We start from the raw sequence: 25,664 nt of genomic DNA, 5'->3' as shown, positions 1-25,664 counted from the left end.
ACTCGCCACGAAAGGACTGTTTTGGAGAGTAATGGAGCCATCACTCCTCATTACCATCCCCTCGTCTCATAGCCTCCTCATTGCCATCTCTCCCTGAGCACCCTGTGTCATGCCAGCCTACACTCATCATCCTGCAGCGACAACCAGCTGGTGCCTGCCTCAAGTCCTCGCCTGATATCCACATTGTCTGTTTGAATCTGGTATTTTGGCATCTTAGCGGGTATAGTATTTTTTTTGTACTATAAGTTCACGTCTTACCTTCCCTATTTGTCTGTCTTTGTGCACCAGATTTGTCTTGTCCATCTGTGTCAGTATAATGTTTAATAGAATTTAATGTCAGTATAATCTAACAATTCGCTCTTTCACGAGCCTCGATCTTGTATACAAAAAAAAAAAAAAAAAAAAAAGGAAATTTTCTTCCATTATTTTCTGAGGAACGTTTTTCTAACTTTTGCCTTCCTGTGCACGAATAACCACCAGTTTTGGCTTCATTTGAACGATCTTTGGGGAAGTATTATAATCAATTGAATTAATTGAAATGCAGTAACTTTAAGCACAGTTTCGGCTACTTCTGAGTATTGTTCTGTGGATATACCATTCCCCCCCCAATCCTTCCCCCCCCCCCCCCCGGCCTAGAATGCCTACGTCAGCTAGCTGGGCATCTGATGCAACAGCATCAACGGTACACACACATAAAAAAGAGAGTTAAACTAGAAGGGCACTCGGTAGAGCGCATACCTCCGCTAGGCTGAACAGTTTATGGTTTCTATCCCACTGATAGGTCAGATCTGGATTCTGGATCTGGATTCAGCCAAAATCGAATCGGCTTGTTCTTGTCCCCTAACCAATGCGTCCACCAGGAATATTCATAAATCGTCCACAACTTTTTTTTAAATATCATGCTATATATCACTTTTCACCCGATCTCTCAATGGTGAAGAATCACTTGAGAATTAAATAATTCTCGTATCCGAATCCATATTCAGATCTTCACCAAAATCAAATCGATTCATCCTTGTCACACACCCAACCGGTCCACCAAGTTTCGTCCAAACCCGTCCATAACCTTTTGAGATATCCTGCTATGTATCGTTTTTGGCCCTATCTCCCAATGGTGAAGAATCACTTAAAATTCTAGTAGCCGGATCCGAATCCGGATCTTTACCAAAATCTAATAATTTCGTCCTTGTCACATACACTACCTCTCCGCCAAATTTCGTCCGAAACAGTCTACAACTTTTTGAGATATTTTGTTCACAAACAAACAAACAGATAGGGAAGAAAACGTAACCTCCATCCACTTTCGGTGGCAGAGGTAACAATCCATGAAAGTGATGTCATTATGAATACAGCATCTGGTACAAGCCCTAATGAAAAAGCCTGGCAATGTGTACCAACGAAGCACAACTTTTAAATACATGTGGAGGCAAACTTGCAAACTGCATGGCTATTGGCAATGTCTTTCTCCAAACTGTCAACCTGTTCCGCTGTATGAACGTGTAAATGATGGAAAATGTTAACGAAATAAGAACAGACAGATTAGAAATGTATTCCTTTTGTCTTACATGGATTGCAATACTGCACCAGTGCATAAAAAACAATATTACAGTGGTAACTCAACAGAGATCGTTCAACAACAACCGGGACAAAAATCTTGTCTTTAGAGTCCAGTCCATACAAATTATGCACAATTATTAAAGAATGCATCACTTGCCTTCAAACACCCCTTCCCTTCACGAAGTAGTCAAATAAAAGAGAAATCACACCTAAAGTGCAGCCAGTGCATAGTTTTGTGTTCGGTCTCTGATCCTAAATGGATGTGATGATTTAAATAGATACAACCACGATTCGTTCTTCTTGCAGCTCACTGCAAAGCCCTTGTGAAATGGCCGGTCAAGTCTTCAAGACTCTCCTTGCTGATCCTTGGAAACTAGAACCAAGATGGCTCCTGGACAACCACAGCAATGGTGTTACTCATACTGCCCACAACTTCCCTAAGGCTTGAAGAGTTCGAGGGAGTGACCGTCTCCAGGAAGAACGTCTGCAGGAACAGCCGATGGATCTGGTGCTGGAGGCGGGGTTTGAGGTGCAGCTGCATTTGAACTCTGCATGATGGATATTGGGATGGAGAAGTACAGAAGCAGTCCCAGTACGATTGTCCCGAATGAGAGTAGATACAGCCATGAGAACTGCAAAGAACAGGAGTAATACGTAGTCACATTCCTCACTTCATCACACATTCTCACTCCATTTAAACTCATCGTAGCACACGTTCACAATTAATTATCCCTCATTTCTTAATTCTTAATTCTAATAAAGAGCCTGGTGTTGGCTTAGTGGTTCGGGTGCCAGCTTGGGATCCTAGGATCCTGAGTTCGAATCCTGGTCGATCACTGAATTAACACCAGGGGGGTTGACTCAGCCTGTCATCCTTCCGAGGTCGGCAAATTGAGTACCAGCTTGCTGGGATGAATGATCCGGGTGTGTACCCCGGTTTAGAATAGGTACACCGTATCCCTGCTCATCGTAAGAGGTGAGTAAGGGTTGGCGTCAGGAAGGGCATCCGGCCATAAAACCTGCCTCAAAAAGGGAACAATGAGGTCATGGGGCCCGCAAGGCTAACCCCTGCTTTAGCGGGGAAAAATGGCCTCAAAACGATCATTCATTCATTCATTTCTTAATTCTACACTTTGTGTTACCTTATTTCACATTAACTTGGTAATACGTCACTATTTGATATATTACTTAAGGGTACCTCATCATCACACCTCGTTGTAGCTACATCTCACTTGATGGGCATTTGTTTGCGAAAGTACTTATTATTTTAACAAGCACACCAATTTTTTTTTTTTTTTTAATTGGACCACTGGATCTGTAGCTTATCTAGGGCCCTGGCCTAATGTTGTCACCCAAATTTGGTAGCATTCTCACTGGTGGGTCTGGAGAAGAAGATTTTCAAAGGAATTTAAGCGATTTTCCAAAAACTTGACTGAAGGCCATTTTGACACACTTCCGGTCATGTGATCGGCATGATCTCCACAATTTAACATTGCTACTCTGGCCTAATCTAATGTTGCAACCCAAATTTGGTAGCATTCTGACTGGTAGGTCTGGAGAAGAAGACTTTTGAAGGAATGTACGTGACTGCCATTTTGACACACTTCTGGTCAGGTAATCGGCATGGCCTCTGAAATTTAACATCAAGACCATGTACTAATGTTGTAACCCAAATTTGGTAGCATTCTGATTGGTGGGTCCAGAGAAGAAGATGTTTGCAGGAATTTACTAAGCCACCATTTTGACCTACTTAAAGTCATGTGACCGGAACGAGTTTTGCAATCCGTTACCGACGAGTTGTCGACGAGTCTGGCATTTCACTCAGGCCACCTTTCGTCAAGCAGCCAAACATCTGGAATGGTCTCCCATCTCTACCGCCTCTGACAGACTCATCCTGGGAATTCTTCCAAAGTAAATTGCTCTCTCTTAAATTAAATCGCCCGACGTGGAGATCGGTTTCTGAGGTTTGGGACATGGAATGTAGGGACAATGACAGGGAAATCAGGAGAAGTGGTGGAAGTATTGGTCAGAAGAAGAGTGGACATATGTTGTGTGCAGGAGACGAGATGGAAGGGAAGAGGTGTGAGAATGGTGAAGGGTAGGCAGGGACAGAAATACAAGTTTGTGTGGCAAGGGTGCCCAGAGGGCATGAATGGTGTTGGTGTCCTGTTTTCTGAGGAGTTTGTAGACAGTGTGGTGAGTGTGACTAGAGTGAGTGATAGGTTGATGATGGTGAAAATGATGATTGGAAAGCTCTTGGTGAACGTCATCTTGGTCACCTCTCTGCTCCGCAGGTTGGTCGGAGCGATGAAGAGAAGGACAAGTTCTGGTGTGCTATAGAGAAGCTGATGGAAAACGTGAAAGATGAGGAAGTTGTTGTGGTAAGAGGAGACCTAAATGGACATGTGGGAAGGAGTATGGACGGTTTTGAGGGAGTTCATGGGGGTTACGGACATGGTGTGAGAAATGGAGAAGGTGAAAGGATTTTGGAGTTTGCTGATGGAGCTGATTTGTTGATTTGTTGATTTGTAATACTCAGTTCCAGAAAGAGGATAATAAGCTTGTTACATACACGTCAGGTGGGTCGACGACAACCGTTGACTACCTGCTGGTGCGTAGGCGAGATATGGGGCACCTCCGGGACACAAAAGTGATCCCGGGGGAGGAGGCTGTTTCACAGCACCACTTGGTTGTCTGCGACATAAGTGTGAAAGGTGCGAGGAGAGCTCGGCAGGAGAAGTACCAACCGAGAATGAAGGTGTGGAGGTTGAAAGAGGTGACAGTGAGGGAGGCATTAAAAGAGAGGCTGAGTATGGTAGAGGATGATGTGGTTGAACTTGAAAGTGGTTGGATGTCAATGAAAGATAGTCTGTTGGGAGCCGTTGGTGAGGTATGTGGATGGACAAAAGGACCACCGAGGCACTCGGAAGCATGGTGGTGGGATGATGAAGGTGGAAAGAAGATTGATGAGAAGAGGAAGAAGTTCAAGGAGTGGCAGAAGGCGAAGGGTATGGGGGCAGAAAAGGCAGAGCATGAAAGTTATAAGGCAGCCAAGAAGGCTGCAAAGAAAGAGGTAGCAAAGGCACAGGAGGCATGTAGGAAAATGTTCGGAGAACGCTTGGATTTGGAAGAGGGTCAGAGAGTGGTATTCAGGATTGCAAAGCAGATAGCGAAAGAGAGGTGTGATGTGATAGGGGTGAGTTGCTTGAAGGATGAAGTGGGACAAATCATTGTGGACCCAGATGGAATTAAAGGAAGATGGAAGAGATATATGGAAATACTGTTGAATGCAGAGAATGAATGGGATGGCAACATAGAGAGTAACCCAGTTTTAGGACCGGCAGAGAAGATAACCGAGAAGGAAGTTGAGGAAGCGATAAAAGCAATGAAGAGTAGAAAGAGGTAGCAAAGTGGCTAGAGTAGAAAGTGGAAGAGTAGAAAGAGGTAGCCAAAAGCGGGAGGGCCAACGGGAGTTGTGGGAGATATGTTGAAGGCAGCGGGAAATTGGGGTGTGAAGAGAATGACAGAGATCTGCAATCTGGTGGTGAAAGAAGGCCGCATTCCAGTGGATTGGGAACTGAGTACCCTCGTCCCTCTATACAAGGGGAAAGGTGACCCTCTGGACTGTGGCTCATATCGAGCGATAAAGTTATTGGAGCATGGAATGAAGGTATTGGAAACGGTGTTGGAGAGGAGGATAAGGAAGAAAGTGAAGATTGACGAAATGCAGTTTGGATTTATGCCAGGAAGAGGAACGACAGACGCGCTTTTTATTGTGAGGCAGTTGCAGGGGAAGTATATGGAGAAGAGGAAGAAGTTGTTTCTTGGGTTTGTTGATCTGGAGAAAGCATTCGATAGGGTTCCACGTGAAGTAGTGACATGGGCATTGAGGAAGTTAGGAGTGGAGGAATGGTTGATCAGAGTAGTGATGGCAATGTACAAAAGAGATAGAGGATGCTGTGAGGACCACAGCTGTAAGGACGAAGGACGGGAACAGTGGTGAGTTTGAGGTGAAGGTGGGAGTGCATCAGGGGTCGGTACTAAGTCCACTACTATTTGTAGCTGTCATGGAGGTGCTGGCTCAGAACGTAAAGAAGGGTTTACCGTGGGAGTTGTTGTATGCAGATGATCTGGTGTTGATTGCAGAAAGTATGGATGGACTGAAGGAGAAGATGAACAAGTGGAAGGAATGTATGGAGACAAAAGGTCTGAAGGTGAATATCGGAAAAACGAAGGTGATGGCAAGTGGTAAAGCATGTGGTGAGGTGGAAAGAACTGGGAAGTGGCCGTGTGCTGTGTGCAGGAAGGGTGTCGGAGTGAATTCCATTCAATGCCCAATGTGCGCTGATTGGGTTCATCAAAAATGTAGTGGTTTGAGAGGGTCATTAACCAGTGTGGCAGCTACATTCAAGTGTAAGGTGTGCACAGAGGGAGCTGCAGATGGAGGAAATGTTGAGTTGGATCTTGGAGACGGCGTGAAGCTGGAAGGTGTGAAAACATTTTGTTACCTAGGAGACATGCTGAATGGAGAAGGTTGATCACACTCGGCAACGGTTGCTAGAGTGAGATGTGCATGGAAGAAGTTTCGGGAACTGAGTGGCGTGCTGATGAGGAGGGGAGTGTCGTTGAAGCTGAAGGGAAAGGTGTATGCTGCATGTGTGAGAAGTGTTATGATTTATGGGAGCGAGACATGGGTAATGAACGTAGAGCAGCAACGAAGGCTGGAAAGGGTGGAAATGCGAATGGTTCGGTGGATGTGTGGAGTATCGTTGAGAGAGAGGAAGACAAATGATGAATTGCGAAAGATGATGGGAATAGAGCCTGTGATGGATGCTGTGAAGAGCAACAGGTTAAGATGGTTTGGTCATGTGTTGAGGAAGGATGAAAGTGACTGGTTGAGAAGAGTAATGGAAATGAATGTAGAAGGAAGTAGAGGATGGGGAAGACCGAGAAAGACTTGGCTAAAGATGATCGAAGAAGAAATGCGGGCAAGGGGGTTAACAAGGGGAGATGCAGAAAATAGGGCAAAATGGAGAACATTGTCATGGGGAGCGCAAGGCTAACCCCCGCTCTTGCAGGGAAAATGGCCTTAAAATGCCTGTTGTTGTTGTTTTGTAAATTGCTCTCTCTCATGCACAGACTTATCCCATCTCGTCTTCAGTTGTCGTACCCTTCCTCCCACCCATGGTACACTGAATCTTGTGGTGGGGCAGTTGCCCTGAAACAACTTGCCTTTGCCTCATGAAAGGCAAAACCAACGGAAGGGAATCTCAGTTCCTTTCACAAAGCTCGGAACAAGTGTGCGTCTACCCTCAGGAGAGCCAGGAAACAATATCTCTCCACTCTCAAGACTGAACTCTCAAACCTGTCTCCCTCTTCCAAATGCTGGTAGCATCTGGTCAAATCTGTTTCTGGTGTTTGTTCCCCCTCCATCCCCTCCCTTACCTCAAACAGCTAAACAGCTGACTCTGCACATGAAAAACTTGAATGCCTCAACTCTGTGTTTGTCTCAAAATATTGTGTCCCAAACCCATCTCTCTCTCTGCACCCACCTCACCCAGTCGAACCCAGCTGCTCCTGGACTCTGTCTTTTCCTCCTGACAAGGTGGGGAAGTTTCTGTTGAACCTCAACACTGATTCTGCAACTGGACCAGACAGTATCAACCCATGGGTACTAAAATCCTGCTCTGCCAATCTATCTCACCCTCTCTCTGTTCTCTTCACTCTCTCTTTTGCTCAAGGTCATCTGCCATCAGCTTGGAAATCAGCCAACATTACCGCTTTACACAAAAAAGGTGCAAAAACAGATCCTTGCAACTGCAGACCAATCAGCCTGCTCCCAATCATCAGCAAGGTTATGGAATCCATCATCGCTTCTGATATCAAATCCTTCCTCTTCTCCAATGGCTTGTTCTCGGAACATCAATTTTGGATTCAGACCAGGTCACTCTACACTGGACATGTTGCTTCTCTCACTGCCTCAACAATGGATGGAGGCCCTCAATTCCAAACAGGAAATCAGAGCCGTCTCCCTTGACATATCTCGTGCCTTTGATATGGTCTGGCACCCCGCTCAGCTCACCAAACTCTCCTCCTATGGTATCCATGGAAACCTCCACACATGGCTTGCCGACTTCCTCTCTGGTTGCAGTCAACATGTGGCCCTGAATGGAATTCTCTCATCTCCCCTTCCTGTTCAGGCTGGAGTTACCATGGCAGTGTTCTGGGCCCTGTGCTTTTTCTGGTCTTCATTAATGATCTCTCCGACTCTGGAAAATCCTCTATTTCTTTGCTGATGACTCCACTCTCTGCCGGTCTATATCTCAACCCTCAGATCGGCAGTCTGCAGCCTCTTCACTCTCTGCAGACCTGGACAATATCACAAACTGGTCAAACTTGTGGAACATGTCTTTCAATCCTGACAAATCTGACACTCTCACTTTGTCTCTCCGTAAGGACCATCTGGACAATCCGCCCATCTACTTTTTCAACAATCCTCTCGAAGAAGTTTTGTCACTCAAGCTTTTGGGTCTCACTATCTGCCATGATCTGTCCTGGGAAAACCACATTTCCAAGCTGGCATCCAAAGCCAGTCGCCATCTGGGCATCCTCCATCGTGCGAAGTCCTTTCTGGGCACTTCTGAGCTCCTCACCACATACAAAGCTTTCATCCGCAGCTCAATGGAATATTGCTCTCCCCTCTGGGCTGGTGCTCCTGCCTCACACCTCGCTCGGCTTCACGCTGTTCAAACCAAAGCTTTCAGAATCATTGGAATCTCTCGTGAGGAAGCCGATTTGATTCTAAGGCCCTTTCACTCTATCACCGCAGGCAGGTTTGGTGGTATTTCTGTCTTCTACCGACTCCTCTCCAGCCTAGCTCCACCTGCTCGGTCTGTGCTCTGTCTCCCAAATTTTCCTGCAGAACGCACAAGATCTGCCAGAAACCCGATTCTGATGAAACCACCAAAATCAAGACTGTCTATTCACCTTCTCTTTCATTCCTCTTTTCTCCCGCCTCTGGAACAAACTCCCACACTCTCTTCAATCCCACTCCTCCCTCCAGGTCTATAAAGCAGCTGTTCACCACCATCTCTTATCCTCCCCCATCCAAAACCTTGATCTTTTATACCCCCGTTAAAACACCCAAAATCCACCTCTTTCAATCTCCTACTTCTTTCCTGAAATTCCTAGTTGTGTCAATTTGTTTTATACTGTGTACCCCTTCCCTTCCTCCCCCTTCCACAGATCTACCGACGTCCCTGTTCTCTACTGTTGTTGTGCTTGTACGTTTTCCTCTCTCTCTCTCCCCTTCTCGTCTCCCGCTCCTTTTATTTATTGTATGTTTATGGGTCTGTTCCTTCCTGTTCTCGTGTGTAATATGTTAGCTCTTACATGAGCCTTGACTCTGCATACAACAAAAAAAAAAAACAAAAAAAAAAAACAGTCAGGAGCGGAACCTTGCTGCCAAATTTCAGCCCAATCGGCCCAGAACTTTGGTCGGAGAAGTTTAAATAGGAGACGGATGGGTGGTGCATGATTATAATACCTTATTTAGAATTTCAATTCCATATAAGCTAATAATAAGTAATACTTTCAGGTCGTGGGCTGTCCCCAGGACAGTACTATCACTTTTAGAGGAACATATGAGCCTTTGCAGAAATATTGGTGGAAGCTTTTATGGCGGGCTGCAAGATTGGGGGGGGGGGGGGGTGGGGGGGGGAGGTGTTGGGGGTTGTTTCTGCTTTACGAGTTGGCCTGCTATTGGGTACAGCTGGGGGTCGGTGTTTCCCGCAGGGTGCCGTCAGAAAGATAGAGGCCTGATTCCAGGTGTACATCCTGGGAGGTTGTCTCGTCTCCTGGCACATAATTTCAGGTCCCCTTCTCTGCCAGCTCGTGAATTCGGTTTCAACGAGCACTGGATTCTGAGAGGCTCCGAGGCCACGAGTTTGCACTGTTGGTGCCATCTTGAACGCTCCTTTTTTGTCTGCAAAGTTCTACGAAGCCCTTCACCCCCTCTTTATTTTACTGTGGATCAATAATCCGTGGCGCCCCCATCCTGATTATATATTCCCATCTTTTTTTTTTTTTGCTTGTCCATACAGAGGGCCCCTCTTATGTTTTGGGCTTGACCCTTCCCCTGTGCTTTTAGTTTAAATAAAAGCATCAAAAGAAAAACTCATACTTCATAATGGAAGATAAAAAGGCCCAGTAAGAGGCTGTAGAGGTCCGCTGTGAGGATGGAGAGGTTGACTGCAGTGGCACCACTGAGGCGCAGAGCGATCGGCATCAGCGAGTAGAGGATGAACATGCAGAGTGCAAATGCCACCAGAAGAAGACCTGGCGACACAAAATGGCACATCCTTGGAATGCAAATACTTTTAACCTTGCTTTAGAGTTGCTGTCAAAACCATTCCCTTCAGTCACAGAAAACAACCTGCTTTTATCACTTCATTACAAAACCAACAGTAGCATTGTACAAAGTAAGATCTGGAAGTACAATCATGGCCAATATTAAAATTCAAAACCTAATGCTATGGACAAACGGACAGTTCCTGTACAATCGTAAACCTCCTTGAATGAACTCGTCACCTCCGCCCCCAAAGGTGGATGGAGGTTATGTTTTCACCCGTCTGTCTGTGTGTTTGTTTGTGAACGAAATATCTCAAAAGGTCGTGGACGGATTCGGTCGAAATTTGGCAGGGATGTAGCGTATGTGACTAGGACGAAATGATTAGATTTCGGTGAAGATCCGGATTCGGATCCGGCTAGTAGAATTTTAAAGCGATTCTTCACCATTGGGAGATCGGGCAAAAAACGATACATAGCAGGATATCTCATAAAGTTATGGATGGATTTGGACGAAACTTGGTGGACAGGTTGCGTGTGTGACGAGGACGAATCGATTCAATTTTGGTGAAGATCCGGATCCGGATCCAGCTCGTATAATTTTTTTAAGTGATTCTTCACCATTGAGTGATAAGGCCAAGGAGGTGGAGGTATGCTCTCTACTGAGTGTCGTTCTAGTTGTTTAGGAAATGATTATTTTGCATGCAGCCTCAGGCTGCTGGTTGCATAATTTCTGGTTGCGTGGCAGTGCCGCTGATGCAGCACTGCATGCAGCACTGCATCTAGTAATCTGGTACTAATTTTGCCGACCTCTGAAGGATGAAAGGCCGAGACAACTGACCTGGTTTTATTTAACGGCAAGACAGGTGCTCAAACTCAAGACCCTGAGATCTTAAACCAGCCACCTTAACCGTTAAGCCAACACCAGGCTTGTTTAGGTAATGATCATGCCACTATTACCATCTTTCCCTTGCAGCTTGAGAGATAAATCAACCCTAAAATCTTCATCAATTATGTGTGACAAATGCAAAACTAAATGGGAGCCTTGAGGAAAAGGCCACACTATGCATCAGTAATTTAATGAAGATTGGTGCAGCTGTTTCACAATTAAGAGCCAGGCAAATGAGAGGTTTCCATATGAGGCGAAGTAGTTAGTCGAGACATCATTGCAATGGCTGACTGCATTTTCTCTCACACACAAAAAATAAAAATAATCAGACATGGTGCATGCAAAGTTGTGAAGCTTGAAACAATTACAGAGGCACTTCGACCTGAAGAGGCATTGAAATTTTCACCTCCACCTGAATTAATATTTTGAACGAAAGTGAAGTAACAACAACAACAAGCTCTTATACAAGTCTAGGCTGTGTATATATAACAAAAACGAACAAGAATGAGCAGAGATTGCAGACCCTCGCCAAGACGTAGTTTTAGTGGTTTTTTTAAGGCTTTTGTGTTAAAATTAATATGGCGGCCTCACCACATGACCGATGACGTCACCATTATTAATTTTTTCTCCACCAATTTATCCATAGATGATGCTCAATAAATTTGATCTTGATCGGATGAAGTTTTGTACTTGTTGAATTATGACATAATGGGGGAGCCTATGACATCATTGACGTATTGTTACGTTTGTGGGGGTAGAGATGAAATACCTTCGGAAAGGTCGGATGGTTTAGGTTAGCATGGACCGTGTGACGCGAAGTATAAGCCCACCTCGATGTACATAAGCAGGGTAAATGTTCAGGTGAAGAGTGTTTGCATGTCACCACATGGAGGGTGATTTTTGTGTTAGATAGGGCGTAAGATTAATAATTCCCAGTATGTATTGCCTCCTGTGATTTTCCCTTCTCTTTTATTTCAACTAAAAAGTGCCGCCATTCTCCCACAACACCGCCATGCAGACAGAGGCCCGAACATTTGCCGGTTGGCACGTAAACCCCGCCCCCAAACATTCTCGATGAGAGACTAGACTCCGCCCCTGATGACTCATAACGGAGCAACCACGCCCCGAGCTTCGTGAGTGGTTAAGGAGCCATGGGATAATGCACTGGGGCATGGGGATTGGAAAATGAAAGGTTTCCCGCTTGGAGTTTGCAAAAAAGCACCTAAAGGACTCTCAGACTGTGAGAAACAAGATTCTGTGGGCTTTCATGTGTCTTTCACTGAGGAGAGGCTCCGTCTGGCCACTCTGCCATAAAGCCCAGATTGGTGGAGTGTTGCAGTGATGGTTGTCCTTCTGGAAGTTTCTCCCATCTCCACACAGGATCTCTGGAGCTTAGCCAGAGTGACCATTGGGTTCTTGGTCACCTCTATTACCAAGGCCCTTCTTCCCCGATTGCTCAGTTTGGCCGGGCGGCCAGCTCTAGGAAGAGTCCTGGTTGTCCAAACTTCTTCCATTTAAGAATTATGGAGGCCACTGTGCTCTTGGGAACCTTCAATGCAACAGTGATTTTTCTGTAGGTTTCCCCAGATCTGTGCCTCGACACAATCCTGTCTCTGAACTCTGCAGGGAGTTCCTTCGACCTCATGGCTTGGTTTTTGCTCTGATATGCATCGTCAGCTGTGAGACCTTATATAGACAGGTGTGTACCTTTCCAAATCATGTCCAATCAATTGGATTTACCACAGGTGGACTCCAATCAAGGTGTAGAAACATCTCAACGATAATCAGGAGAAATGGGAGGCACCTGAGCTAAATTTCAAGTGTCATAGCAAAGGGTATGAATACTTATGTCAATGTGCTATTTCAGTTTTTTCTTTTTGATGAATTTGCAAAACTTTCTAAAATCCTGTTTTCTCTTTGTCATTGTGGGGTATTGAGTGTAGATCGATGAGGGAAAAAATGAATTTAAACGATTTCAGCACAAGGCTGCAACATAACAAAATGTGAAAAAAGTGAAGGGGTCTGAATACTTTCTGAATGCACTGTATGCCAGACCTCCCCACACTCAATAAAGCACATTATGTAAGACTGTGTGGCCCTGGCTCCACCAAGGCAAGAGAACGACATCTTTGATGTAAGGGATCGTTGGGTCACTCGCAGGAGATCGAGCGGTTATCTCCGTGCCGCAGGCCTGTTCGAGCAGAACTGACCGGTGCTAATCAAGAACAACGACATTAAAAACCCAGCTGGATCCAAAGACCAAGTAATGAGTAAGTCTCAGAATTGATAAATAATTTACCCTAAAGTCATGGAAATGCGTTACTTTACCGACTCTCCAGTCCCACTTGATGCTCGCCACCGCGCTTCGTTCCGTGATGGTTCTGTGGACACAAAGCGATCTGATATACACAGCAAAGAGAAAACAGCGCTCCAATTTAAATTGATTTTACAGATGCACTTCGTGCAAGGTACCTTTCTCCTCCTTACACCATTGCCTACTAAGTTGGGGTCAGTGGTTCATACAGCATGCATGTTTGGTCCAAGTCATTTATGACCAGCTGGCCAGGCCTGATATTCGAGTGAAGCCAGTTGGAATTATGAATTTGTTCAGGGTAACGACAATAACTCACCTACTTTTTGACAAAAACCACCATGGGAATTTCAACGTCCAACAACTAATGCGAGCAGACGTGTTATCGGCTTAATGTCCATCCGAAGGATGGCACACTCTGTGATGCAATGCCTCGCCCACAACACAGCAATCTGAAAGTTTATATCCGGGTCGGGAATCAAACTCAAATTAGACAGCTCAAACGTACGTGCACTACCTCTGCACCATCCTATCAAAAAAACACAAGGTACCTCTCTTTATACGATCAAATGACCCTCCAAGCATGAGATCAGACAATTGAAGATGTTACGTATGATGAGGTGACGCACTAACATCTGCATTCCAGTGACGAGTGAGGCAGAAAGACCCAGCATGGCAAGAAACTCTGGCTGGCTCCGAGTTTGGAGCATGTACTCTTGGCCCACATTAGATATTCCGTAGAGGCCAGCACCTCCGAGCACCAGCAGGTCACCCAATAGCTGATTGGTCTCTACAAAAATAAAAAACATTAAATCACATTTAACTATCATATAATCAGTAACCCATCAGGATCACCGTGACATTTGTCAACATCCTTATTATGACCTTTGCTTCCATCAACATATCATCACACCCATCATAATCCATTTCAAAGTACCAAAAAAATTAATGAACGTTTGTACACAAAGTACAAAGAAAAAGCACCATCAACACACCGACTACGACTCAAACGCGGTTTTTACTACAAGGTTGGTCTGAGAATAGCTCATGGGTGGAGCATTGGCCTTTGAGCTGTCTCGTCTGGGTTTTATGATGAACCTGACTATCAACCTGGTGCTTCACAGGCAGCACAAAAAGTACACCATATCACGGATTGACATCAAGCTGGGTGTCTTGCTTGCGAGCATTTGCTGGTAGACATCGAAGATCCCAATGTGTGTTTTGCAAGAGCATGTGCTTGCACCTGGGCAAAATCTCCAATTCCTGCCCTAACATAAAGGGGGCACTGCATCAGTGGCATACGCACATGAAGAATGATGCAACTAGCATGATGAAATAAGCACTCAGTCGTTACACAATGATGATTAAATGTTTTCTATCAGGAACCCACTACTACAACATGGGCACAAACATTGCTCAAAAGTAAAATCCCATTCTCTCAACCACTACTCACATCCATGACCACTCATTGCTATGAGTATCTCCAACCACTTCCAAGCAATGGCATCTGTTGCGAGCATGGAAACCAACTTGTAAAATTAATTGTTAACTGCTGAAGTACTGAAAAGTATTTAGGGACAATCATATTTGTTTATAGGAATTAAACACTCGACAGGAAGCTCTCATCATTAAAAAAATTTTTTTATCAAGAAGAGTGTGCAGATCAGGAAGATTTAGCTGACATTGATTTTAAAAAGGTGTCAAAAACAAAAGTTTAACAAGAAAGAGCAATCCGAGATTGCAGACCCTCGCCAGGACATCTTGGATAGTGGTTTTTAAGGCTTTTGTGTTGAAACAAATATGGTGGCCAACTACGTGACCGATGACGTCATCATTATTTTTTTCTCCATCAATTTATCCCTAGATGATGCTAAAGAAATTTCATCTTGATCGGATGAAGTTTTGTATTTGTTGAATTATGACGTCATAATGGAGGCACCAATGACATAATTAACATATTTTATTCCCCAAGGAGAGTTTTTATTTCTATGCAGCACTTTTGGAGATTAGAGGTGCAAGATTTTTCGTTTTTCCCAAGATGGAGCCCGTACCACGGGACCTAAGACGTCATAATTATCATTAAAAAATTATACGGGAGAAGGTGCACCTATAGTGAAAATTTCCTGTCAATCAGACCAATGGTAGCAGAGAAAGTCATATTTATTTTGTGCGGACAAAGAGACAGAAAGACAAACGGACTCAAATGCAATACCCTCTCTGGCGATGATAATGACGTTAAAAATCTACACAGTGATATAACAATATCCTGATTTCTTCATGAGATGAATAATACTCGTAAATAAACATTGGTTGCCTCTTAATTACCTCAAGGAAACGGGTTTGGCACAGAAAAGCTAACTCCAGTATATGAAAAGAAAGAGCAATCAGATTGCAAACCCTCGCCAGGATGTATTTTCAGTGGTTTTTAAGGCTCTTGTGTTAAAACAAATATGGCGGCCGAACCACGTGACCGATGACGTCATTATTTTTTTCCCTCCAATTTATTCCTACATTATGCTCAAGAAATTTCATCTTGATCGGATGCAGTTTTGTACTTGTCGAATTATGACGTCATAATGGAGGCACCTATGACATCATTAACATATTTTATTCCCCATGGAGAGTTCTTTACAATGAGCCATATCTCAATTTTTTATATTCAGCACTTTCGGAGATATAGATGTGCAAAGTTTTTCCATTTTTCCAAGATGGCGGCCGAACCACGTGACCGATGACATCGTCATTTTTTTTTCCCCCACCAGTTTATGCCCTCATGTCGCTCAAGAAATTGCATCTTGATTGGATGAAGGTTTGTACTTGTCGAATTACCGAATTATGACGTTATAAAGGAGGCCTTGGGCCAAGAGAGTTCAAAATTGGGCACAGTCTATTCCAGGGTAAGACAAATATGTGTGTAAAGTTTGGCGATTCTATGTGCAACGGTGTAGACGTTGTGCTGCGCACAAACAGACAAACCAACCAACCAACATACTTGCCGGAATCTTTTCCGGCAAGTAACAAACGGACTGAAATGCAATACACTCTCCTCAGGCGAGGGTAAAAAGGCCGTGTTGCACACACCTCCTGACCACATGAAACAGTGAAATATGTGAGCGAATAGAGGAATATATATTTTTTTAAAATAGAAAATATAATTCGACGCGAATGAGTCAGTGGGTATGCCTCCGCCCGTGTTAGATGTCAACCCACTGTTGCGTTTCATTTTAATTAAAGGTCTCATGAAAAAGTAAAGTTCACATGAGCGACAGTGGGAGAGAGAAAAGAGACGCTTCCAAACTAGAGTTATGATCTGCAAAATTATTTTCAATGACTTTTGGCCTGTTGAACCCAACATTTGAATGGGTTCATCTTTGTATCGCAGTCCAGACGTGTGTCAAGTATGGTTGAAATCTCTTGAGTGGTTCCATAAGTTATTGGCGCTGAGGAAGCGCCTTTAGCGATTGACTTCCAGCCAGTGTAACGCTAATTCCTGTCACAGGAATTCTGAGATCATATAAGTGGGCGTGGCAGTTCCTGATTGGTTCGTGTTGGGGAACGCCTTCTCGCTGCCGACGTGACGTAAATTCGCGCACGCGCACTGGTGATTGGCGCTGAGGAAGCGCCTCTAGCGAATGACTTCCAGCCAGTGTAACGCTAATTCCTGTCACAGGAATTCTGAGATCATATAAGTGGGCGTGGCAGTTCCTGATTGGTTCGTGTTGGGGAACGCCTTCTCGCTGCCGACGTGACGTAAATTCGCGCACGCGCACTGGTGAAGCTTACTCGATCTTACTCGATCCCATATTACATGTACTTTCATTGCATACAAATTATACTTCCTCCTAGAAATTCCATGCCCGAACCTCAGCGCAATCCAAGAGGATTCACTTGTTGTGGTCACAAAGATTTTTCAATTAAAGATCATATTACCACAGACCTTTTGAACCCAAAATCGAATCAGTTCATACTTTTGCCAAGTCTGGTTGTTCACAAATTATCGCGGCAACGACAAATCTGCTCCGCACGCACAGACGGACGCACAGCCAGACAGAAACCCAAAAACATATTTTATACCTGCGGAGGCATGATAACAAATAAGTAAATAAATAAACTAACATGAACACTCACCATTACCACCCTTATGGCTCGAGGCTGCGTCAGCCCCAACCATTGCGGAGACCCCCAAGAGGCAAACAGTGACAGCAACAATATGAGCTGCACGGAACCGATAACCCAGGAACCACCGAGACAACAGCAGCACCACCGGCAGCACAAAGCAGTCCAGCAGCTGGGGACACAGACACACTGGTCTCCAAATGGGACACACATCGGCAGGGTAAGGTACGACTCGTGTGGTAGTTCATCAGCTTTATCGGCTTGTGAAGATTGTAGTCTGACCACAGGTGGTGAAGCTCATCTTATTACAAATTTGAGATGTGTTGGTGGAAAGAAACCATGGCCGCTCATAATTGATGAGCAGTGTAAAATAAAGGTCTATTTCTTCGTTTCCTCATCCATTGATATAATTAGAGGACACAAATTTGGAACTTCACATGGGCTTCACAGCTAATCGGTCTCTATCCCATGAAGGTAAGACATGTCTGTCCCAACAAAAAAATTAGTGAAATGCACATCGAAATTGCATCTGCCCTGAATGGTGAATCCCCACTCACCACTCCCCTTTGCATCTAAGGATGGATAGTGATAGATGCATTCATGATCAGATCAACCAATTCTCGGTTTGTGAAGTTTGAGGTTTGTTCATGCTCACTGGATCCCAGGGGTACAGGACATTCATGAAGGATCGTGTTTTCACCAGAAGTCACAAAGGTGTAATACTTAGCTGTAGGAAGTCTTTGAGTCACAGGGAGATTAAACAGCTGTGTCACATGGATGAAGCATGCCATTGGAACATTGAAAGAAGAAAGCCTCGGAATTTCTATATAATGAGGGAATGCATGTTGTACGTTTCATCTACTACTTTGGGAGGATTTCACCGAGGAAGCGGAAACATTCAGAGATTAATGAGGGCACCCTGAAGTTGGGCCTGTGTAAGTTTTGTTTGATTCCATCAAGTTTTGGAGATTTTTATTTTTCGCCCATCTTGGCATTTTCTTCTTTTTTGGGTGTGGGTGCAAATGGAACTAGAATGGCAGAACGGCACTGTAGAGCACACACCTCTGCCAGGTTGAACAGTTTATGTTTTGTATACCACTGATAGGCCGGATCTGGATCCGGACCTGAACCTGAACCAAAATATAATCAGCTTGTTAAATATAATCAGCGCCTAACCAACTCAAATTTTGTCATAATCTGCCCACAACTTTTTAAAATATTATGCCATATATCGTTTTTGGTCCCATTTCTCAATGGTGAAAAATCACGTAAAGATTTTTTAAATCCTCGTATTTGGATATTCACCAGTCCTCATCACACACCTCGGCGTTGGAAACGAGGAACTCGGCGTTGAATTAATGCCAGGCGGGGTTGTCAACGCCGAGTCAACCCCGCCTGGCATTATTTCAACGTCGAGTCAACCCCGCCTGGCGTTAATTCAACGTCGAGTCAACCCCGCCTGGCGTTAATTCAACGTCGAGTCAACCCCGCCTGGCGTTAATTCAACGGTCTCTAGCCCCCGCCTGGCGTTAATTCAATGCCAAGTCAACCCCGCCTGGCATTAATTCAATGCCGAGTGAACCCCGCCTGGCATTAATTCAACGCCGAGTGAACCCCACCTGGTGTTAATTCAACGCCAAGTGAACCCCGCCTGGCGTTAATTCAACGCCAAGTCAACCCCGCCTGGCATTAATTCAACGCCGAGTGAACCCCGCCCGGCATTAATTCAATGCCGAGTCAACCCCGCCTGGCGTTAATTCAGCGCCGAGTCAACCCCGCCTGGCGTTAATTCAACGCCGAGTCAACCCCACCTGGCATTAATTCAACGCCGAGTCAACCCCACCTGGCATTAATTCAACGCCGAGTCAACCCCGCCTGGCGTTAATTCAACGGTCTCTAGCCCCCGCCTGGCGTTAATTCAATGCCAAGTCAACCCCGCCTGGCATTAATTCAATGCCGAGTGAACCCCGCCTGGCATTAATTCAACGCCGAGTGAACCCCACATGGTGTTAATTCAACGCCAAGTGAACCCCGCCTGGCGTTAATTCAACGCCAAGTCAACCCCGCCTGGCATTAATTCAACGCCGAGTGAACCCCGCCCGGCATTAATTCAATGCCGAGTCAACCCCGCCTGGCGTTAATTCAGCGCCGAGTCAACCCCGCCTGGCGTTAATTCAACGCCGAGTCAACCCCACCTGGCATTAATTCAACGCCGAGTCAACCCCACCTGGCGTTAATTCAACGCCGAGTCAACCCCGCCTGGCGTTAATTCAACGCCGAGTCAACCCCGCCTGGCGTTAATTCAACGCCGAGTCAACCCCGCCTGGCGTTAATTCAACGCCGAGTCAACCCCACCTGGCATTAATTCAACGCCGAGTCAACCCCACCTGACGTTAATTCAATGCCGAGTCAACCCCGCCTGGCGTTAATTCAACGCCGAGTCAACCCCGCCTGGCGTTAATTCAGCGCCGAGTCAACCCCGCCTGGCGTTAATTCAACGCCGAGTCAACTCCGCCTGGCGTTAATTCAACGCCGAGTCAACCCCGCCTGGCGTTAATTCAGCGCCGAGTCAACCCCGCCTGGCGTTAATTCAACGCCGAGTCAACCCCGCCTGGCGTTAATTCAACGCCGAGTCAACCCCGCCTGGCGTTAATTCAACGCCGAGTCAACTCCGCCTGGCGTTAATTCAACGCCGAGTCAACCCCGCCTGGCGTTAATTCAGCGCCGAGTCAACCCCGCCTAGCGTTAATTCAACACCGAGTCAACCCCGCCTGGCGTTAATTCAACGCCGAGTCAACCCCGCCTGGCGTTAATTCAACGCCGAGTTCATTCAATTAGTCCTCGTCACACACCCAACCTGCCCATCAAGTTTCGTCTGACTCCACCCACATTTTGTGATATTGTGTTCTCAAAGAAACAAACAGACAGACAGGGATGAAAACAACCTCCATTGTGTACCATCGGTGGCAGAGGTAATTATCTGAGCCATATAACCAACTACATATTGCATATGGGAATTCATATTGCAAATTCCGTTTCCGGTCCGGTCGTGAGAGGACGCTGGCGTCACTTGCTCGCCGCTTCTCTGACTGGACCATTGTCCGTATCTTGCTTTCCTGGTGGTCGTGGCGGATTTTTGGCCATTGAGTCTGCCCTCTGCACGGTCCCGGCTCTGCTCTGCTGCTCCTGGCTTCACCTGCTCGGCTCCTTCGCTGTTTCCTCGGGCTCACTCTCGTGGGTTGTGCCCATTGTTTGCAGCGGCGGTGGTGGCGGTTTGCCGCCGTGATCTTGATTAGCGGCGGCGGTCGTTTGCCGCTGCATTTGCCGCTTTGCCTCCTCAACCTTGGCCTCGTGCTCGTCTCTTCGCTCCTGTCTGCCCTCTGCATGGTCCCGGCTCTGCTCCTGGCTTCACCTGCTCGGCTCCTTCGCTGTTTCCTCGGGCCCACTCCCGTGGGTTGTGACGATTGTTTCGCCTCCTCACCCTTGGCCTCGTGCTCGTCCCTTCGCTCTTGCTGGCATGGCTCTGCGGTACTCCGCCGCAAGGCTTCTCCTGCTTAAAACCCGCTCCACCCCATCATGCATCTCTGCAATCAAATCGAATGAACTCCTGCATCGACCCAGGTACATTCACCGTGGCTCCGGTCGTAAGTTTGTTTATTTACAATCAGGTCACTCCATCCCCATCCTCTGGTCGGCTCAGCGCACTCCCACTCATCGTCCCAACACACCTGGTCACAACAACGCACAAAATCGCACCTCCTGTCTGCGAACCCTGGCCAAATCACCTGGATTCATACCCGCCGTACAAAACAACATCAAGCTCACCCTGTTCAATACCCGGTCCCTCAACAACAAATGCCTCATCCTGAACGACTACATCCTGGAAAATAAACTGGACTTTCTCTGTCTCACTGAGACCTGGCAACAACCACTGGACTACTACACGCTCAACCTCACCACACCCAATGGATATTCTTACATCAATAAACCACGCTCGGAGGGCCGAGGTGGTGGAATTGCCGTTATTCACCGACAAGACATCAAGACCAACCTCATCTCCATCTCATCTGCTCCATCATTTGAACACCTGGCTTTTAAACTCTCTGGTCACACACAGTCAGTCATGGCTGTTGTCTACCGCCCTCCCAAACCACACCCATCATTCCTGTCTGACTTCTCCTACTTTCTGACCCAGCTATGTTCCCTCTCCCCCTCAATCCTCCTCCTTGGTGATTTCAATATCCACATGGACTCCACTGACTCCACGCTAACCACTGACTTCACTGATTTACTCACCTGCTTTAACCTCACTCAACATGTCAACTTTCCTACCCATAACCGTGGTCACATTTTGGACCTTGTCTGCTCTACTGGACTAATTTTGCACCATCTCTCTGGCTCCGATCTCACTCTCTCTGACCACCTAGCCATCACTCTGACCATCAACATCCCCACCCCAGCACCAAGGCATTATCGCACTATCAACTTCCGTAAGCTAAACGCTCTTTCACCTACCTCATTCTCATCGACCCTCTCTGAAAAAATGTCCACTTCTCCCTTCGTTGACCTCCACACCCCTTCTGACCTCACTGACTACTACAACCACACTCTCTCCTCCTGCCTTGACCAACTTGCGCCTATAAAAACCAAAACAGTTTCTTTCACCCATTCTGCTCCCTGGTTTACCCCTGAACTCCGCCTGATGAAAACTCGTGCTCGCCAACTTGAAAGACTCCGCAATAAAACAGGTCTCAGTTCACTCCCAGGCCTACAAGGACCACATACAACACTATAAAGATGCCCTCTCCCGCGCCCGCTCCGCCTACTACTCTCAAATTATCCACTCTGGCTCCGGAAACCCAAAAGCACTCTTCTCTACAATAAACAAACTCCTCAGCCCCCTGAACACCACCACCCAGTCACTCACAATAGACAACTGCATCTCCTTCCTTTCATTCTTCCAACGCAAAATTGAAAACATCTACAACAGCTTGACCACCGCCGCACCCGCTCCCCCTCAAACCACCTGCCCCCCCTTATCCTGCCATCCCCTGTCTCAATTCTCCCCAGTCTCCCCTACTGACCTCTCTGAACTCCTCATCGGAATGAAAACTGCCACCTGCACTCTTGACCCCATCCCCTCCAGCTTTGTCAAGGCCTCCCTTCCTGCTCTCTCTCCACTTATCATTGCAACAATAAACTCCTCCCTGTCTACAGGCATCGTCCCACCATCCCTCAAAATTGCTGCTGTTACCCCCATTCTGAAAAAACCTGGACTAAACCCTGACACCCTAAATAACTTCAGACCCATCTCCAACCTACCCTTTCTGTCAAAGGTTTTGGAATGCGCTGTAGCCACTCAACTCAAACATCACCTCTCTGCCAATAACCTGTATGAAACATTCCAATCCGGATTCCGCTCCAACCACAGTACTGAAACTGCTCTCCTCAAAATCACCAACGACCTTCTCCTCTCCTCTGACGCTGGCAACCTCAACATTCTCATCCTCCTCGACCTCAGCGCCGCCTTTGACACCATCGATCACACCATCCTCCTCACCCGACTTGAAACCACCTTTAACATTACCGGCACTGCCCTCTCTTGGATTAAATCATACCTCTCTGACAGACGTCAGTTCATCTCCATCAATAACTGCAAATCCCCCACTGCTCCCCTCCCCCAAGGTGTCCCCCAAGGTTCAGTTCTTGGCCCCCTCCTCTTCATCCTTTACCTGTCCCCCCTCGGTCACTTAATCCGCCGTCATGGTCTCCAATTCCACTGCTTCGCCGATGACATCCAGCTTTTCATCTCCACCAAGTCCATCTCCACCGCCACCCACTCTATCCTGACAAACTGCATCACTGAAATAAAATGCTGGCTTCAAATCAACTTCCTCAAACTTAACTGTGATAAATCTGAAATAATCATCATTGGCCCAAAAACGCTCACCAAGTCCACCCATAACTTTGCCCTCAACATCAAAGGTTTCCCAGTATCCACCTCCCCTCACATCCGGAATCTTGGCATCATCTTTGACCAAACCCTCTCCTTCGACAAATACACTAAACAGATCACAAAGACAGCCTTCTTTCACCTGAAAAACATCGCCCGTCTCCGTCCATCCCTCTCCTCCGTGGCTGCAGAAACCCTCATCCACGCCTTCATCACTTCCCGTCTGGACTACTGCAATAGCCTCCTTTATGGTTCACCCTCAACAATCACCAATAAACTCCAATACATTCAGAACTCCGCTGCCCGTCTACTCACCCATTCCCGGACCCGTGACCACATCACCCCCGTCCTTTACAAGCTCCACTGGCTCCCCATCTCCCAGAGAATCCAGTACAAAATCCTCCTCTTGACCTACAAAGCCCTCCATAACCTGGCCCCATCCTACCTGGCTGACCTCCTCTCCAGACACACTCCCACCCGCAACCTCCGCTCTGCTGGTACCAACCTCCTGACCCCCCCCCATCCGGACCAAATTTAGATCCTGGGGGGACAGGGCCTTCTCCATCGCTGCTCCCACCCTTTGGAACTCGCTACCTCACACCATCAGAGACTCCTCCTCACTCACCACATTCAAAACATCACTCAAGACCCACCTGTTCAACACTGCATTCAACATTTAACCCACAGCATCTAACCCCTGACTATCACTTCTCCTTCTCCCTCCTTTGTGCTTTGAATATTTCCCTATTGATTCTTCTTTTTTGCAATTGTTTTTATGTTTTGCTATGCATTATGTTTTGCACTCTGTCAAAGCGTCTTTGGGCTTCCTGAAAAGCGCTATCTAAAATAAATGCATTATTATTATTATTATATGCACACGAGTAGTATGCATGTTTTTGCTTCATATTCACAATCTAGGTTTAAAAAAAATATTTTTGGGAGCGATCGAGGGAGCAGTCTTGCCTATACACCGCCCAAATAAAGGGACGTGTCAGAAGAACACGTTGCACTCCTGGAACAAGATCGACCGTATGGCGGGAACTCTACTATTGTATTAACAATCATCTATCTATAATTCCAGTAATCTCTGTCTGTACGTTTGTCTGTGACCGCTGTTTCTCGACAACCACGGGTCCGATATACTTTTAACTTGCCAGGTATATTGCTGGGGACCCGAGGATGTGCCTTTTCAAGGTTTCATATTAATCGGACAATTACTTACCGAGCTATGTCCAAAAAACGATTCAACCAATCAGAGAGCAGCGAACGATCGCGTGTGCCGAACGTGGAGGACACACTCTGCCTCGGATGGCACATTTGAGAGCGTATTCATTTATTTCACGTTTGCAAACTATGTTGGCGTTAAACTACGTTTTAAAACTAATAAAAACGAATTTGCGATTCATTCGCTTTCCTGCGCGTTTGTGCACGCGATGGCGATTTCTTTACCAAACTCCGGAAGCCGTTCGCTTTGGACCAAACCATTGCATGTAAATAGAGGGGGGGGGTTCTGTGGTCGTTGCGAATGGACCAAACCATTCATGTAAATAGAGGGGGGGGATTGTCACTGTACTCGCAAGCCGTTCGCCGTTCGCTTTGGCGTTGCGAATGGACCAAACCATTTCATGTAAATAGAGGGGGGGGATATAATTTTAGATAGATATATAGTACGGGCATATATATAGTACGGGCATGCCCTAGTATAGATAATAACATGACCCACCTTACCACTTCTGGTAAGGCAGAAACCCATAAAAAGGAAAGGTTTTAAAGTGATAAAACAGATTTAGTGTGTGGAGCTCTCATTAGCAAATCTAATTTCGAAAATAGCAACACCATGAATTAGGCTTTAATAAATACATCCCAAGTCCTCATATATTGTTCGACTTCATTTCCATCACCTGAATGGTGTAAAGGTATATTTGCTAATAGTAGGTGAATATATAACACATTATGGCAGCAAGTTTGTTTCAAACTCAGGATGTACAAATTACTAGGAAGTATTATGACAAAGATGTGAATGAATAATTGTAGTAAAAGCAAGCAACGCACTTGGATGCTGGTCAGGGTCGTGTACTGATACGCAGTGATGATGAGGTAGTTTGCCTCAACATCGACAATGCCCAGCAAGGCATATTTCCAGGCAAAGTGGAGTGTAGGGATGAATGGCCTCCCCTGCCCTGCACCACCACAATTATCAATATCAGTCAGGATTATCAATATCAGAGACATCAATGTATACGTTCCCAATCGCTCCCATCAAACAGTTGTGTTTGTGATTGGGGTGGTTTGTAAGTCTTGTTACCATTATCATCTGCAGGCAGAGAACAAGATATTTAAGAGGAAAATGCCTTGTCGGTCACTATTTGTACAAATGTTTGGTGGAGGTCATGGCTCGCTACAAAGAGAATATTTAAGTCTCACGGGCCATCTATTTTCATATTACCTAAACACTGGTGAGTGTCGTTGGTTGTTATCTCCAAATGCGGATT

At 46.0% G+C, this 25,664-nt stretch overlaps 1 protein-coding gene across 2 annotated transcripts in view; it reads right to left on the bottom strand.

Moving 5' to 3' along the window:
- Positions 1–1,529: 1,529 nt before the first annotated feature.
- The window catches only part of LOC137423604 (solute carrier family 35 member F1), a 35,143-nt gene continuing 11,008 nt past the window's right edge, over positions 1,530–25,664 (bottom strand). For both annotated transcript variants that reach the window (XM_068110932.2, XM_068110933.2), the window contains exons 4-9: positions 25,225–25,352; positions 17,232–17,391; positions 13,737–13,893; positions 13,121–13,173; positions 9,740–9,894; positions 1,530–2,189 (exon numbers count right to left, since the gene is read on the bottom strand). In XM_068110932.2, coding sequence (XP_067967033.2) covers positions 1,995–2,189; positions 9,740–9,894; positions 13,121–13,173; positions 13,737–13,893; positions 17,232–17,391; positions 25,225–25,352 — 848 coding nt within the window. In that variant the 3' untranslated portion in view covers positions 1,530–1,994. The remainder of the gene's footprint in view (positions 2,190–9,739; positions 9,895–13,120; positions 13,174–13,736; positions 13,894–17,231; positions 17,392–25,224; positions 25,353–25,664) is intronic.

This window comes from Myxine glutinosa, chromosome 3, assembly GCF_964187855.1.
Source record: "Myxine glutinosa chromosome 3, kmMyxGlut1.1, whole genome shotgun sequence".
NCBI lineage: Eukaryota > Metazoa > Chordata > Myxini > Myxiniformes > Myxinidae > Myxine > Myxine glutinosa.
This window is presented reverse-complemented; position numbering and strand designations above follow the sequence as displayed.